Source organism: Myotis lucifugus, unplaced genomic scaffold, assembly GCF_000147115.1.
Source record: "Myotis lucifugus unplaced genomic scaffold, Myoluc2.0 scaffold_296, whole genome shotgun sequence".
NCBI classification, from domain to species: Eukaryota; Metazoa; Chordata; class Mammalia; order Chiroptera; family Vespertilionidae; genus Myotis; species Myotis lucifugus.
The window spans coordinates 1249268-1265282 of record NW_005871344.1 but is presented as its reverse complement, the minus strand read 5'-3'; the positions used below and the strand labels follow the sequence as shown (position 1 = coordinate 1265282).

The following is a 16015-nucleotide window of genomic DNA, read 5'->3' as shown; positions in this document are numbered from 1 at the left end:
CCTCGTGCGCTCTGTGCTGGACACTCTTGGCTTCTCCCAGCTCCTCACATGCACCACACTCTTTCAATGAGGGCTTTGCTCCCGCTCTTCCTGTTGCCAGAAATGCCCTTCTTCCTTTAGCCCTTCACCTAAGAAACTCCTACTCATCCCTCAGCTCTCAGCTCCAAGGTCTGACCTGAGCCCCCCTCAGGTGACATCTCCCTTTCCTAAGCACCCCTATTGTGATTGTGTGTTTGGTCTCCCCCTCTCCCCACTGGACTCAGCCCCTGAGGTGGGCCACATCTACCTAGCTGCTGCAGATTCCCAGGTCCTAGCGGTTCCTGGCACATAGTAGGCACGCAAGAAGTATCTGTGGACTCTGTGCATGCCTGCCTCCTAAGTACCAGGTGCTCCAAAACATTCTCATTTTTTACATTCACCCCTAATGAGGCCCTGCAGGCTCAGAGAGGGTAAGCAACTTGCCTTCGGCTGCACAGCTGCAAGCCAGGAATGTCCAACCCTACACCCGGGCCCTTTCCCCCACACCTCATCACTGGGAGGCCTTCTCTGAGGCCTGGAAATTACTCCTTGCCTTGCTCAGGGGACACGTACCTGCATCTTCAAGTTCAGATGCTGTAGCTGCAACGTAGAGAGGGGTTGCCTGCAGGCATTTAAAAATGAGTCACTAGCTTCAAACCTAAAGTAGTAATAGCTGACACTTAACACAGCACTTACCCAGGCCTGGCACTGTTCTAAGCACTTTAGTGTAGTAATTAATTTAACCTTCACAACAGCCCTATGAAGTAGTCACTCTCATCATCTCTACTTTCTAGATGAGAAAACGAGTTCAGAGGGTTTCAGTAACTGCCCAAGGCCACAGAGCTACTAAGTGACAGAAGCAGGATTTGAATTCAGGTGTCGATGCGTAACCGCTGCGCTGTGCCCACAGGCATGGCTCACTTGGATTTTGTCCCTTGAGTCACTGTGGAGGACAGGGTCTAATGTCGGGGCCCAGCCCAGCTGATGGCAGTGGAGTTGGGGAACACATCCGACACTGTGTGTTTCCTTCCTGTGTTCCCAAGCCCAAGCTCTAGGGCAGCGGTTCTCAACCTGTGGGTCGCGACTCCTTTGGCGGTCGAACGACCCTTTCACAGGGGTTGCCTAAGACCATCCTGCATATCAGATATTTTCATTACGATTCATAACAGTAGCAACATTACAGTTATGAAGTAGCAACGGAAATAATTTTATGGTTGGGTCACAACATGAGGAGCTGTATTTAAAGGGCCAGAAGGTTGAGAACCACTGCTCTAGGGCATCTGCGAGTGTTGGCCAAACAGAGTGACAATGCCACGGTGTGTCCCTCCCTCCCAGCAGTCTCCTCCCCTCTGGTCCCATATCTGCTCCCGCAGTCACCTTGGCCAGGCCCTGCAGGATTTCTCCGAGTTGTTCTCCTAAGCTCAGCCTTGGACAGTAAGTTCAAGGAGGTGTCACTGCCCTGGTGGGTGACGGCAGCGGGGAGCTCACGTCCAAGGCCTGCTTTCCTCGGTCATCGCCTTGCTGTGAGCCCTGGGCTGGGAACCTGATGGCCTCCCCTGGTCTCTGGTCCCCACTCTTGTCTCCCCACCACTGCAGGTCTATAAACACCACCTGCCAAAGCTGAGGGGCCTGCTTTGGGGTCCCATAACTCCCCCCCCCCCCCCAGAGGATGGGGCTGTTGAACCCTGCAAAGGCCATGTCTTCCCCTCTGGTTTCTGAACCCCGTCCCCCACTGGCACTGGGTGCTGCCACCACCCTTCCCTCTGCATTCTCCCCGCTCTTGGCTTTGGGGACATTGGGCTCTGCAGCCCTGAAGTTCCTCCACCAGCCTCCCTCCGTGGCTCCTCTTCCCCAGCCCTCCCCACTTTGGGGTGATCTCTTCCCCTCAGCCAGGCTCCATGCAGATGGCTCCAGATCCCCACTCCAGACTCCCTCAGGCACCTCAAACTCTGCACCCACCTACCATCCCCATCACATGTCAACTTCTCCCCCAGGCCTGCTCTTCCAGGGAACGGTTCCACCCAGCCGCCAGAGCCAGGACCCAGACCCCCGTCCTCTGTAGTCATGGGGTCTGTGCTCTCGCCTCCTGTCCTCTTCCTCCCATCCTTACTGCCTCTGCCCTGGCCCAGACCACTGCCCCACCCCACCCAGGGGCAGCCTCTGATGGATTCCCTGGTCTCCCACATTGCCAGCACCTTCCTACGCACCCTCACACCTCAGAATCAGGTCTTAATGAGCCTCAGCCCCACTGAGGATTGGTTGCCTCCTGCACGTGCCCTGACCAGGGCCAGGGATGGAGCCTGCAACTGAGGTGCATGTCCTAGACCAGACTGGAACCCGGGACACTTCAGTCCCGGGCCTGTGCTCTATCCACTGAGCCAAACCAGCCGGGGCTAAAAAAGTCTTACACGTGCCAATTCCTCATTCCCACCCACCCCCTCTGGACCTGAAAGCCTGAAGGAAGGGTGGGCGCTGCCATGGAGTGCTGCACTGGGCTGCGGAGGCCTCATCCTTTTACAACTGTTGGTCGCCTTCAAGGTCCCGGCGCGATGTGGCGCCCACTGCCCTCCCACCCAGTGCCTACACGGTGCCTGGCAAACAGTAGAGCAGTGGTTCTCAACCTGCTGGCCCTTTAAATACAGTTCCTCATGTTGTGACCCAACCATAAAATTATTTTCATTGCTACTTCATAACTGCAATGTTGCTACTGTTATGAATCGTAATGTAAATACCTGATATGCAGGATGGTCTTAGGCGACCCCTGTGAAAGGGTCGTTCGACCTCCAAAGGGGTCGCGACCCACAGGTTGAGAACCGCTGCAGTAGAGCCTCAGAAAGGTCATGGATTTGGGGGTTGGAACCCTTGCACCGCCTCTTTCTGGGGGTGGGACCAGGGCACAGGCTTGCCTCTCTGAGACGCGGGTGCCCCATCTGTAATTGCGGGCGGCACTGATTTGATCTCAGGTGTTGCCTCCAGGACCACGATGTTAGGCTTGTGCAACACCTACCACATGGTGCAGGACCCAGCTTCCTACCTGGGGGCTTTCCTCCCGAACACACCGGAACCCAGGCCCTGGAAGCGGGCAGCGTTGAGTCGTGTTCCTCCGAGGGCAAACAGCTCAGATGCCTGCAGAGGCCTGCCTCTCCCAGCAGAGCTCCCGCCCTCTCCTCCCGCCAGGTTGCCTGGTTCTGGCTGCTTCCCCAGGGCTTCTACGGACTGGAGGTGGGAAGGGCTGAGCCATCATGGAGCAGTGGTGACCCCTGGTGGCTAAAAGATACAGAACAGCAACGAACATCCCTCTGGGTCTCTGGTCAAGGACCTCCACCCACCCACCCGATGACACTGCAGGGTGGCTCTTCTCATTCCACCTACAAGGAACATATTTATCTTAAAATATATACATGTTTTTATTGATTTTAGCGAGAGAGGAAGGGAGAGGGGGGAGAGAGAGAAACAGAGATGAGAGGGAAACATCAATATCAATTGGCTGCCTCCTGCACACCTGCTGGGGATGGAGCCTGCAACCCAGGCACAGGCCCGACAGGGAGTCAAACCCGTGACCTTTTGGTGCATGGGTCAACACTCAACCACTGAGCCACACCGGCCGGCCGAAAGACTATTTCTGACCTTGGCAGTCAAGGTCCCAAATGGTCATTCCAGCCTTCCAGCCGTAAGTCTCAGCCTCTCTTACCTCCTCTCACCCCCTCCACGACTGCCACCCCACCCTGACTTACCATGCGTCAGTGCTCACTGTGTGCTGGGCACCATGCCGGACGCTTTATGGACATTTATTTATTTATTTATTTTAAAAAATATATTTTATTGATTTTTTACAGAGAGGAAGGGAGAGAGATAGAGAGTTAGAAACATTGATGAAAGAGAAACATTGATCAGCTGCCTCCTGCACATCTCCTACTGGGGATATGCCCGCAACCCAGGTACATGCCCTTGACCGGAATCGAACCTGGGACCTTTCAGTCCGCAGGCCAACGCTCTATCCACTGAGCCAAACCGGTTTCGGCCACTTTATGGACATTTAAACATTTTATCCTCATTACCCTGGAAGAAAGTATTAGTATTCCCACGTTACAAAGGGAGCTCAGCACGATTAAGTGGTCTGCCCAACGTCACTCAGCTAGGAAGCAGCAGAGGCAAGATTCGAACCCAGGACTCCAGATCCATCCAGGTCACGGGACGGTATGAAACTCGTGCATGCAAATGCAGGGCTGTGACGTGGATGTAATAGATGGAATTTCCGAGACCACCAAAGCAAGCGACTGTCTGGGCTGACAGGAAGGAAGGCTTTGTTTCTGAGAGAGGACAGTTGAGTTGGCTCTGCAGGATTAGAATAATTTTCCAAGGCAGAGAAGGCAGGAAGGGCATTCCGGGTGGCAGTCACAGCACAAGTCAGCACGGGTAAGGAGGGTGGCAGAATGGCATGTGTTTGGGGACCAGCAAAGACCCACGTAGGCTGAAGTGGGGATGTCAGAAAGGAGCAGCAGAAGATAAGCTGAGAGGCAGCAGGGCCCTGGCGAAGAGTCTGAATGTGGAGCCGAAGGTCTGATCGGCGGTGGAGGCTCCTAGGTCAACAGTGCTGTGTGTTGGGGGGCGGTTGGTCCCTGAAAATCCTGCTCCCCTCTTGGAGGCATCGCTTCCTCAGGTGCGCTTAGCACAAAGAGTGGGACTGATGGCCTTCCTGTCTCCCCCTTTCCCCACAGAACTATTATCCAGGCCCTGGGAATTATGGAGAGAAGGGCAACCCATACACAAAGCTGGAGAAGAAGGCCTGGGACCGGTCTCACTCCGAGGGCCTCATGTGCCGGATGACCAACAAGCCGCACCCCTTGGGTCATGAGGTAGCCCCCTCCCCTGGCCGAGCCTGGCCGCCTGCCTACGTAGTCCTGGGAGCAGACCTCCAGAGCAGACGGGGGCCCTGAGACCCCCGGAGGCAAGGGGCCTGCTGCGGCAGCCCTCCAAGAGACGGGCATCTGTGCTCTGTTCCAGGGCAGCGGCCTGGCACCATGCACCTACTCCTTCAAAAGTGGCATAGAGGCATACGTGGCACGCGCCATGGGCACCCGCGGCCCCTACGACACTTTCTCCGGCGACCGAAGCAAGCCCCAACCTTACGGACATTTCTCTGTGCAGGTGTGTACCTTGCAGGGGTCGGATTTCCCCAGCAGGATAACAGGCCTCACTACCTCCCCCCCTCCCCCCGGAACGCCACCGTGTGCTGGGCACCATGTCCCTCCCACATCCTGTCACTTCACCCTCCAGCAGGGCGAGATAGGGCTCCCTGTGCTAGATGAGGAACCCGAGGCTGGCCACCCGTAAGGTGCTGAGCTGGGATTTGAACCCCCACACGTCTGTCTGACTTCACTGCCAGTCCTCTCGCCTCTGCACTGGCATGAGTTACAGAGGCAGTGCCGACGGCCGCAATGCCGTCTGGATGGGAGACAGGCCACAAAGCCTGCAGGGACTTCCACAGCTCAGGTCTGAGTCCTGCTATTCTGGACACACTTACTTTCCGGGCATCACAGACCCAGCTAAGCTGGCCGGGTTAGAGAACTGGAGGGCTGGGGAGGGAAACTGAGGTATAATTTTAGCTCGAGCCTGGCCAGTGTGGCTAGGGGTTGAGTGTCGACCCATGAACCAGGATCCTGGTCAGGGTTCGATTTCTGGTCAAGGTTCGATTCATGGTCAGGGTGGCTTGATCCCCAGTAGGGGGCATGCAGGAGGAAGCTGATCGATGACTCTCTCTTATCATTGATGTTTCTCTCTCTCTCTTCCTCTCTGAAATCAATAAGAATACATTTTTTAAAAAGAATTTTAGCTTGAGCCTCCCTTTCCTGTACCCATCAAGTCCCTGTTGTGAGATCCATCGCACCCTGTGCTTTGCTTTCTTGATGCTCATAGCTACTGGACTTCAGTGTTTGTGTAATTATCTATTTTTTTGTCTCCACTATGCGTTCGCTGTGTGTGGACATTTAGGCCAGGTCATGGCCTAGGTGCAGGGCAAACCTGCCCCTTTGGCGGTTACATTCTAATGGAAATGGAAACATGGTCATGAGTGAAAAACAAGATAGAGTGTTAGCAGGTGGTGAGTGCTGTGTAAAGGGCACCAGGGTGCTGGGAAGAGGCTGGGTGGGGAAATGTTGAATGCTTTTGGGTCAGTTGGTAAATGGCCACTGAACTGAGCCACCGATGCCAACAGTCCTGTGCTGAGCGTCTGCCCCCTGGTGGTCACTGGGTGTCATAGCAACCGGTCGTTCTGCTGTTCGGTTGATTTGCACATTAGCCTTTTATTATATAGGATGAGCCTGCATTGACACATCATGGCCCAAAGTCCATTGCTGACAGTAGCTTCTCGGTGGTGTACATTCTGTGCATTTGGACAAATGTATAATGATATGTACCCACCAGTATAGCATCATACAGGGTAGTTCTCTGCCCCAAAGTCCTCAGTGTTCCCCCATTAGACTCAGAAAATGTTCATGAAACAAGTGAAGGAAGGAAGGAAGGAATGGATATCCTCAAAGTGGGCCTGTGGGCAAGGGTGCTAGAGACTGTCCGACTGACCCGCCCCAGCTGGGGCTGCCTTCACCTGCCTTGGGGCCTGGCTGCAGGGTGTCCTCCAGTGGGTGGGGAGTGGTGCCTCATTGGGTGGCCACTTGCTTTTCTCCGATTGCTGGGAAGGTCAAGAAAGGGACCCTTGATTTCCCTGGCTTAGCAGATAACCTTTCCCTCCTCTCTGTTTCTCAGAAAAAAAAGCCCAGTGAGCTGATGAATGTCAAGAGCTTCATGGAAGATCTTAACGCTGCTTGCAATAAGAAGCGTGGGGTGTTTTCCAAACTTTCCCGCAACCCAACAACCCCTTCGGAGAGGATTTACTGGAGCACCCTCAGCCAGTGTCCCCGAAAACTAGTCAGTGTCTCCTTACTCTCTTGGAAAGTACTCCTGAGGGCCAGGGTACAGTGCGGTGGCTATTTCAGGGGCTCAGGGGGAGAGCTCAGCGTGTCAGACCCATCTGGTTCCCAGTCCTGGTCTTGTACTTCCCAGTCACGCTGGGTGAGCCCCTCTCGCTCTCTGAGCCTTGGTTTGCACCTTGATCTAACCAGGAGCATGCCAGGTGGCTGTGAGCATTAAATGAGGTTAGGGACTGGAGCCCATAGGTGGAGCCTGGTCCGAGAAAGTGCCCGGCCGGCATGGATCTGCACCCTACTTCCCCTCCCCTGGAGAGAAAACACGGGGCAGGGATACCGGGGCAGGGCAGGGTGCGAACAAGGGCTCTACCCAACCAGGACTGCATGCCTGTTCCCGCTGAGGGAGTCTTGGGCTCCCCTCTGCGGGGTGGCAGACTGTCATCTGAGTAGGTCCCCAACTTTAGCTGGGTCCCCCTCCCCAGCAGGGTCTGGGGAAGGGAAAAGGGTACTGACATTTCCCAAATGCCTGCTCTGGGCCTGGCACCTTCCAGCATCTCCACCCATGGAGGGAGTTCCATTTGCATTTCCCAAAAGGAAACGGAGCCCCAGAGATGGGGAGGGCTTGCCCAGGCTCCCCTGCGAGGGCAAGACAGAGCCGGGCGGACCCAACTCATCGAGCTCCCAAGTCTGGAGGCTTCTGCTCCCAGGCTGGGGTCTGTCATCTCTCTGGACCCTCCCAGGCCTGGAGGACCCTGGGAACATGGAAAGAGGTGTCAGGCTAGAGGGTGGGGGTTGGTATGGGTGGCATGGATTTATGAGGGCACCATAGGGCCCTTCACCCCTGGGAGGTGGGCGCCTGGTGAGTTGGGAGGTGGCTGGCCTCCCACTGTCTTTGGCTCAAGGTCCAGGGCTATCGGGCGCCCGCACCTGCCCTGGCCCCAGGCTGACCACTGCTAGACCTCCCCAGCTTTCCGCCTTCATCCCTTACCCCTAGGCCACGTCTGGGCCGGGCATGTGGCTTCCTCCAGAGAAGGAATGCAAACGGGGCACCCAGCCACCGTTCCTGCTGTCCTCCAAGCGGACAAGCGGGAGGAGCAACCAGATGCTTCTGGGGAGCTGGGTGAGTGTCTGCGGGGGTGATGAGCAGCCCCCAGCCCCCTACCCCAGGGAACAGATGCTCTGAGTGAGCCCTATCCCCCACCTTTTCTCCCCCAGGGACTAACCACTCCCACTATCATATTTCTCTAAGACATCAGTTTTCAAACTTGAGCGGCATTAGCATCCCCGTAGAGGGCTTGTTAAAACACAGATTGCTGGGCCCCACACCAGAACACCTGATTCAGAGCCTGGGGCGGGGCCTGGGAATTTCCACTTCTAACAAGTTCCCGGTGATGCAGATGATGCTGCCCCAGGGACTACACTTTGAGAACCACTGCGCTAAGGGACACCACCCAGAACTGTCTCATTCTCTTCTTTTTTCAGGGGAGCGCGCCCTCCCTTCTCTCTTGTATTTGTCTTGAGGCCTCAGAGGCAACTGGTGGAATTGGCCCATTTCTCTTCCCTGGTTGAGCAAGGACTCCAGTGTCCCCCCTTTTTCCATCTTCCCCCTCCCCAAAGGCAGCCAGCCCCACATGGGTGAAGTAATCTTCCCCTGTCCTGACTTCCTGTAGCACAGGTTAGTTGTGCCTGGTTTTGAACAGCTGTATTTTTTTAAAAAAATGTATTTTTATTGATTTCAGAGAGGAGGGAAGAGAGAGAGAGAGAGAGAGAGAGAGAGAAACATCAACGATGAGAATCATTGAATGTCTGCCTTCTGCATGCCCCCTACTGGAGATCGAGCCCGCAACCCGGGCATGTGTCCTTACCGGAATCAAACCATGATCTCCTGGTTCATAGGTCGATGTTCAACCACTGAGTCATGCCGGCGGGCTGAACAGCTGTATACTTTTAAGGCCTCTCCTGGTCTCCCTGGGAACATCTGCTTGTAACTCACTTGTCTTCTCATTATGCTCCCATTGCCTCATCCCCACCCCACACCTGAGCTCCACTCCCGAGGACAGCAGCATGCCAGCCATCCCACCTCCCCACCTCCTCTTTCCTTTTCTCACCGCCAGCCTGCATCTCCTACAGGGAGGGGGGTCTTCCCTGGACACCCCAAATAAGATGTTTAGAAAAGAGCCAATGGCCATGCTGCTACCACAGGGCGGGCAGAAGTGGGAGGGGCTGAAGGGGGGCCCCGGGTTCCAGAGGCTGAGCTCGCCCGCACATCTGGCCGGGAGCCTGCTCCCCCAGGAGACAGGCCTTTCTCTTGTTGGCAGCAAGTTCAGCTTCACATTGGACGAGGGTTTGGTTCCCAGCATCTCCCAGCTCACCCTCGGTGCCGCTTCTCTGTGGGTGGCAGGTCCCTGTCCGGAGGTTGCTCTGCCCTCACTAGTCGCCCTGGGCAGGTTGACCTCCTCTCTGAACCTCTGTCTTGTATGTACGGCCGACCCAGGTTTCTGGGTGTGGTGGCATCTTCATTTCCTAGGGCTGCCATAACAAAGTACCACAAACTACTAGATGGTTTAAAACAGCAGGAACTGATCCGCGCACAGATCTGGAGGCCGGAGGTCTGAAATCCAGGTGTCAGCAGGGCTGTGCTCCCTCTGAAACCTGCTGGGGGAATCCTCCCTCTGCCTCGCCTTGGTGGCCAGCAATCCTTGGGCTTCGTTGGCTTGTAGATGTATCGCCCCAATCTCTGTGTTGTATGGCCGTCTTCTCCCCACCCCTACCCCCAGCCCTACCCCCAGCCCTACCCCCGCCCCGTCTCTTCTTCTGTATGGACACCTATCACGTTGGGTTAAGAGCCCACCCTACTGCAGGGCAACTTCATCTTAACTAATTGCATCTGCAACTACAGTATTTCCACATAAGGTCACACTCTGAGGGGTTGGGGGTTAAGGCTTCCACATCTTTTTGGGGGACACAAGTCATCCCTTCATAAAGACAGTAGGGAGGAGCCTGGAGAGGGAGGAGCCTGGAGAGGGAGGAGCCAGGGATCACGTCACCAGGCCAGGCATCCACCTGCTCACCGCCTGCCTCCCTCCCTGTGCAGAACCCTGTAGGTGTGGGCTACTACCTCAACACCTGGCTGATGGAGAGCAAGGACCAGCAGCAGCGGTATCGGTCCCTGTTCATGGGCGGAGCCAAGCGCTATCCCTCCAACCCAGCCCGGGACAAGTTCTTACAGTGAGTGCCCCTGGAGCTCCAGCAGAGCTCACTCCAGGGTGGGCAGGGCCCTCCCCCAACGTGTGCTCAAGGGAACACAGCTGCTGCCCGAGAGCCTGCCAAACAGCCGTGGCCGTGGAGAGAGTTCAGATCCTGGCTCTGCCGATCACTGGCTGTGTGAGGTGGGGCAGGTCGCTTAACCTCTCTGAGCCTCGTTTTCCTTAACTGTCAAATGAGCAGAGGACTGTGGAGACCCAGATGAGATGCTGTGGTAAGGAACAGGAACTCATCAACACTAACTCCTGCCCCTGCGACCCACACCGTCCAGGCTCTGCCTCGCAAGGCTGCGCCCCATGGAATCTCTGTTTCTCGGTGTTCATGGTGGGGTTGGTAAAATGCATTTCGGGATGCTGTTGTGAAACCAAAAGAAAAGAAAAAGCGCTTGAAAACCAGAGCTAGCTGTGAAACGGCTTGCAAGTGTTAGCGGCCGGCTGCTGCATTTTATTGACCTAAGAGGCCATTGGTTACAGTATGTTCTTAGTCTCAGGAATGTGAGAATATGAAGCATGCACTTTAGTTTGTTCTGTTGTTGGGAATCCCGGGAAGGGTATGAGGGCCAGGACTGCTCAGGGAAACCCAGCTTTTAATTGTTTATTTGTATCAAGGTCGTCCTGTGGCTTCCTTGTTTTGGTGGCTTCCTTAGAAAAAGGAATGGGAGGTAACATTTTTGATAGACTGCATTCCAGAAAAATAATTATATTCCTTACCCGCGCAACTGATTGATGCTTTGATTGGATATAAACTTTTAGGTTGGAAATAATTTTCCCTTGGAATTTTGAAGACTTTGAGTTTCAAGTGTGGTTGTTGAGAATTCCGGTGCCATTCCGGTTTTCTGCCCTTCGTATGCAGCCTACATCTTCCTCTCTGGACCCTTTTAGGATCTTCTCTTTGTCCCTCGTGTTCTGAAATTTCATGGCCATGGGTCTTAGTGTGAGTCTGTTTTCATTTATTGCTTTGGGTACTTCGTGGGTTCTTTCCTTCTGAAAACGCAGGACCTTCTATTCTGGGAGAAGTTTTGTGTTTTTTGTCTTTGACGATTTACCCCTTTGTCTTCTCTTTCAGATGAATGGTTTGACGCTGTAATTTTCTTGTCTTTTCCCCCTTTATTTGCCTTATCTACCTTTTCTGTCCTACTTTCTGGTAAATTTTCTTTGTCCTCATCTTTCTTCCTTACTATTACCTTTTTATGTGTTGTCATCTTTTTTCATTCCCAAGAGCTCTTGTGTGTGTGTGTTTTTTTAATCCTCACCTGAGGATATTTTTTCCATTGATTTTTAGGGAGGGAGGGAGAGAGGGAGGAAGGGAGGGAGAGTGAGAATGAAAGAGAGAGAAACAGACAGACAGAGAAACATTGATGTGAGAGAGACATAGATCGGTTGCCTCCCACATGTGCCCTGGCCATGTGCCCTTGATCGGGAAAGGGACCCGCGGACATGCGGTAAGCTGGACTGTCACTCTAACCATTGAGCACACCAGCCAGGGCCTCTTGTGTGTTCCTTTCTCCTTTAATAGCACCCTGCTCTGTGTCATGCATGCAGCATGTCCTTTCATCTCAGGATAATGAGTTTTCTGTAGGTTTCTTTTTACTCTGCATTGTCTCCACTTCCTCCAAGTATTTTTCTTTCACTCGATTTGTAAAAATAAATAAATAAATAATAAAGCAGGAGCACAGAATTAACAAAAACAAATGGGACTGGATGACTGGAGGTGCTCTCACTGGGTCCTCACAGCTCCTCCGTGTTGTGCGGTTGTGCATCCCTGCCTTGGCTCCAGGGTGGCGATCACAGTCCAGTGTGCGCAGCTGTGGGTGAGAGCGTGCAGACAGCCATGGGCTGTGGAGCTGCTGAGGAAAGGAAAGGGTGACGGCAATGCTACCTTCCCATTTGTACCTGAGTGAGTGAGGCTCGGAGGGGTGGGGTGATGGGAAAGCCCAGGGTCCTGCAGCCAAGCAGAGGTGGGGCAGGGACGAGGAGCCGGCTCTGACTCCGACCTGTGCTTCAGCCTCTCTCCTCCTGGGCCCATTTGGGGGAGGCTGTGGGTTGGCAGGACACAACATGTCTTTGAACAATTGCTGTCTTCAGTCAGGCAAGGGAGGGCATGTGTGGGAGAGTGGCGAAGTCACCTTCTGGAATGCGTAGCTACAGCTAATCTTTGTCACCCCTCACTCCCAGCCTCACCTCCTCCTTCCTGCCAAACCACGCCTAGCGGAGCAGCTGGGATTTAACCCCTGCCTGGGAAAGGCGGCCCTTTGTCGTTCCTTAGAGCTGTGCTTATACATTTGGCTGACTGACCCTATGGAACAGGTTTTCTACCCGCTCACCTTTCTGGCTCGCCCAGTCAGGTCTTTTTATTCCATCTGGCCACCTGTGTCTGTGTGGACATGGGCTCTCTGTGCTCCAGCCAGGACTTGCTTTGTACTATCCCAGCCGTGGTCAAACTACGGCCCGCGGGCCGGATCCGGCCCGTTTGAAATGAATAAAACTAAAAAAAAAAAAGACCGTACCCTTTTATGTAATGATGTTTACTTTGAATTTATATTAGTTCACACAAACACTCCACCCATGCTTTTGTTCTGGCCCTCTGGTCCAGTTTAAGAACCCATTGTGGCCCTCAAAAAAGTTTGCCCACCCCTGTACTATCCCCTTGCTCTTCAGCTTTTGGCCACGCTGTGATCTGTTCTTGGGATAGCCTTCTCCTAGTTTCTGGAAAACTCCTATTCATCCCCCACAACTGTGCTTAAACATGAGGCTTCCAAGATTTTCCATTCTCAGCCTCTTGTGAGTTCCCTGGTTGGAGCACTTTCCCCATTATATTGTAACTAGAGGCCCGATGCATGAAATTCGTGCAAGGGGCTCGGCCCTCGCAGCCCCAACTTTGTCAGGAAGGTCGTCCGGATGGTCGTTTGGCTGTTTGGTCTAATTAGCATATTACCTCTTTATTATATAGGATATTTGTTCATATGCTTATGGTCCTTACTGAACAGAACTTCTCTATTGTCTGGCTCCAGCGTCTAGCTGGCATGTATAGGAGCTCAGTGGATATGTGTCAAAGGATGAGTCAGGGCATTCATTGATGAAATGGCCCAGCATCTGGGTAGCTCCATGAAAGAAACACCTGAGAACTCCTATTTAATTCGGGAGAAATTCATTTTTCCTTAAAATTTTTTTACCTGATGTCTTATTATGAATTTTTTCAAACATACAGTAAAATTGAAATGATTTTACAGTGTACCCCTATACCTGCCACTTAGATTAAACATTAATCATGTTTTATGACATATACCTATTCATCTATTAATCTACTAATCATTCATCCATTCTCATTCTTCTATCCTTCTATTACTCCTCTTATAATTTGATAAATTTCAAAGTAAATGGCAGACATCAGTATACTTCCTCCTAAGTACTTCAAAATGAATACTGCCTTTTTAGCATTTTAAAATAAAGCAATGTTCCTTGTCCAGAAATCTGAGGTTGAAGTAATAAATATCCATTCTTTGTAATAATAATTATAATTGGAATATATTTATAATGTACAGTGATTTTCTTTCCCTTTTAAAAAATATTTTTATTGATTTCAGAGAGGAAAGAAGAGGGAGAGAGAGATATAGAAACATCAATAGTGAGAAAAAAAAATCATTGATTGGCTGCCTTCTGCACACCCCTACTAGGGATCGAACCTGCAACCCGGGCATGTGCCTTGACCGGGAATTGAACCATGACCTCTTGGTTCATAGGTTGACACTCAACCACTGGGCTGTATAATGACTTTGTATGTCTTTACTGAACATAGTAACTTTAAAAGGTAGGTATTACTCGCAGTGTTTTTCAGTTGAGACAAATGAATTTGGAGAGAGAAAGTGTTTTCCTAAAGTTGCTGCTAGTCAGTGGCATTCGTGCATGTGGTCTCCAAAAATTAGTTGAGCACTTACTATCTGCTGGGCAAATCCTGCCTCCTGGGACATTGCCAAAGAGAACCAGGAAGCTGTTCGGCCCCACAGTGGCTCCCAGCTTCCTGGGGAAGGCACTCAGCCCCCTTTCTACAGTTACAGGGCAGCGTGAGAAGCAGGATGGGGGCAGACGGGACCCAGGACCTCTCTTCATTAAGAACACTTTCCCCCACTTTCTGGAGGATGAGAGCAGGAAGCTAAGGCAGAGACAGGGGAGGCTAAGGCAAGGCCAGCCTTCACCGTGACCGTCTTCATGTCCTCGTCCCACCTGCCCTCACCTGATCACTTCCTTTTACCTCCTGGGCCTGTGCCTGCTGCTACGGTGGAAGTTAGTCAGGAAATGGGGACTCTTAGGAAGTTCAGCACAGAGTTCCTGCTTCCTGCAACCCCCACGACGCATTTATTATTGAACACAGAAGTCTGGTGATTACCATGGAGACAGCATGGCGCCAGGGAAAGGCAGGCCTTAGCTCCAAGGCAAGGCCATCATTTTGCCCACTCTTCCTTTCCTTCCCTTCTTCCTCCTTTCCCTCCCTTCCCTCCTTCCTTCTTTCTCACCTATCTTCTTCCTTTATTTTTGGCGGGGGTAGACACTTGAGCATGTTTCTGGGCTGATGGGTTGGGCGAAATGATCTTTCAGGTGCTAGGATTCTGTATTTGAAGTTCTGACAAAGCAACTTGGGGGCTCCGATGAGCTGAAATGGATGCACAGTAGAGGGATCTCCTCCTTAGAAATAGGCTGCTTTGATAGAAAAGCTCCGGAGGTCAATTTTGGCCCCTCACCCAATGTAGGCTCTCGGTACTGGTTTGTCCCCTCCCTTCCACGGGACCAGTTCCATTTTCTTTTTCCCCTCTTTCTTTTTAAAGGGAAAGGATCACACCTTTTACTAAGGGGAAGTGCCTTACCACTGTGGATTATAATTCGGATCCTGCTCCTTGAAGCCACATGTGAAGGACAGTCTGCGGTGACCAGAGGGCCCAAGGGACTGAAGACAAATCCGGGGATCGGAGGGTGGAAGTGGGGATGGAGGGGTCTTGGAGAGAGGACACTTGGGGATGCCGGAGAGAGGGGTGAGATGTGGTGGTGGGATCACTTCTGTCGGAGACAACTCCCTGGGTCAGTGTCTGCTGGGACATCTGGAGCCAGGTATCTTTTGATATGAGAGCTCAGTTATCCTGAGAATTCAAACTGGCCAGTGACATGGACATGGGAGCCAGACAGCAGATGGACCGAAGGGGTGGCATACGGTGGGCACTTTTGGGACCCCTTCTATTCTAAAGCCGAAGTGCTCGACTCCCTGTTCATTAAATTCCAAGAGGCGGCGGAGTGTGGCGTGTGTCATAAGGCAGCTCTAGGTCCCCAGCAGGAGCACTCCGTCTCCATCCATTTTGTAGGCGAGGAAATAGTCTTCACAGGGTTCACTTGCCAAAATTTGTTAGATCACAACCTGGTGGCCAAGCCAGGACTGTAGCCCAGAGCTCCTGACAACCAGGTCTGGTGCCTTAAAAAAGATACTCCTCCCTCCCCCTGTCCTAGCCGGGTTGGCTCAGTGGTTGGAGCATCAGTTGGGAATTGAGCTTGCAACTGCTGTACATGCCCTTGACCGGAATTGAACCCACAACCCTTTAGTCCATGGGCCGAGGGAGATAACCAATTGATGTGTCTCTTACATTGATGTTTCTCCTGTCTCTCCCCCTCCCTTCCACACTCTCTAAAAATCAGTGGAAAATATCCTTAGGTGAGGACAAATAAAAAGATTTAAAAAAAAGAAAGAACTCATGGATATGGATAACAGTATGGTGATTGCAGGGAGGGAGAGGAAGGTGAGGTGAAAGAAGGTATGGGGGGATAAATGGT

General features: G+C 52.7%; 1 protein-coding gene across 1 annotated transcript in view; it reads left to right on the top strand.

The window, feature by feature from the left end:
* Window positions 1-15785, top strand: part of LEXM (lymphocyte expansion molecule) — a 17615-nt gene extending 1830 nt beyond the window's left edge. The window contains exons 4-9 of the mRNA XM_023763647.1: window positions 4737-4874; window positions 5023-5166; window positions 6781-6942; window positions 7936-8061; window positions 10036-10169; window positions 15025-15785. Coding sequence (XP_023619415.1) covers window positions 4737-4874; window positions 5023-5166; window positions 6781-6942; window positions 7936-8061; window positions 10036-10169; window positions 15025-15097 — 777 coding nt within the window. The 3' untranslated portion in view covers window positions 15098-15785. The remainder of the gene's footprint in view (window positions 1-4736; window positions 4875-5022; window positions 5167-6780; window positions 6943-7935; window positions 8062-10035; window positions 10170-15024) is intronic.
* Window positions 15786-16015: the final 230 nt, after the last annotated feature.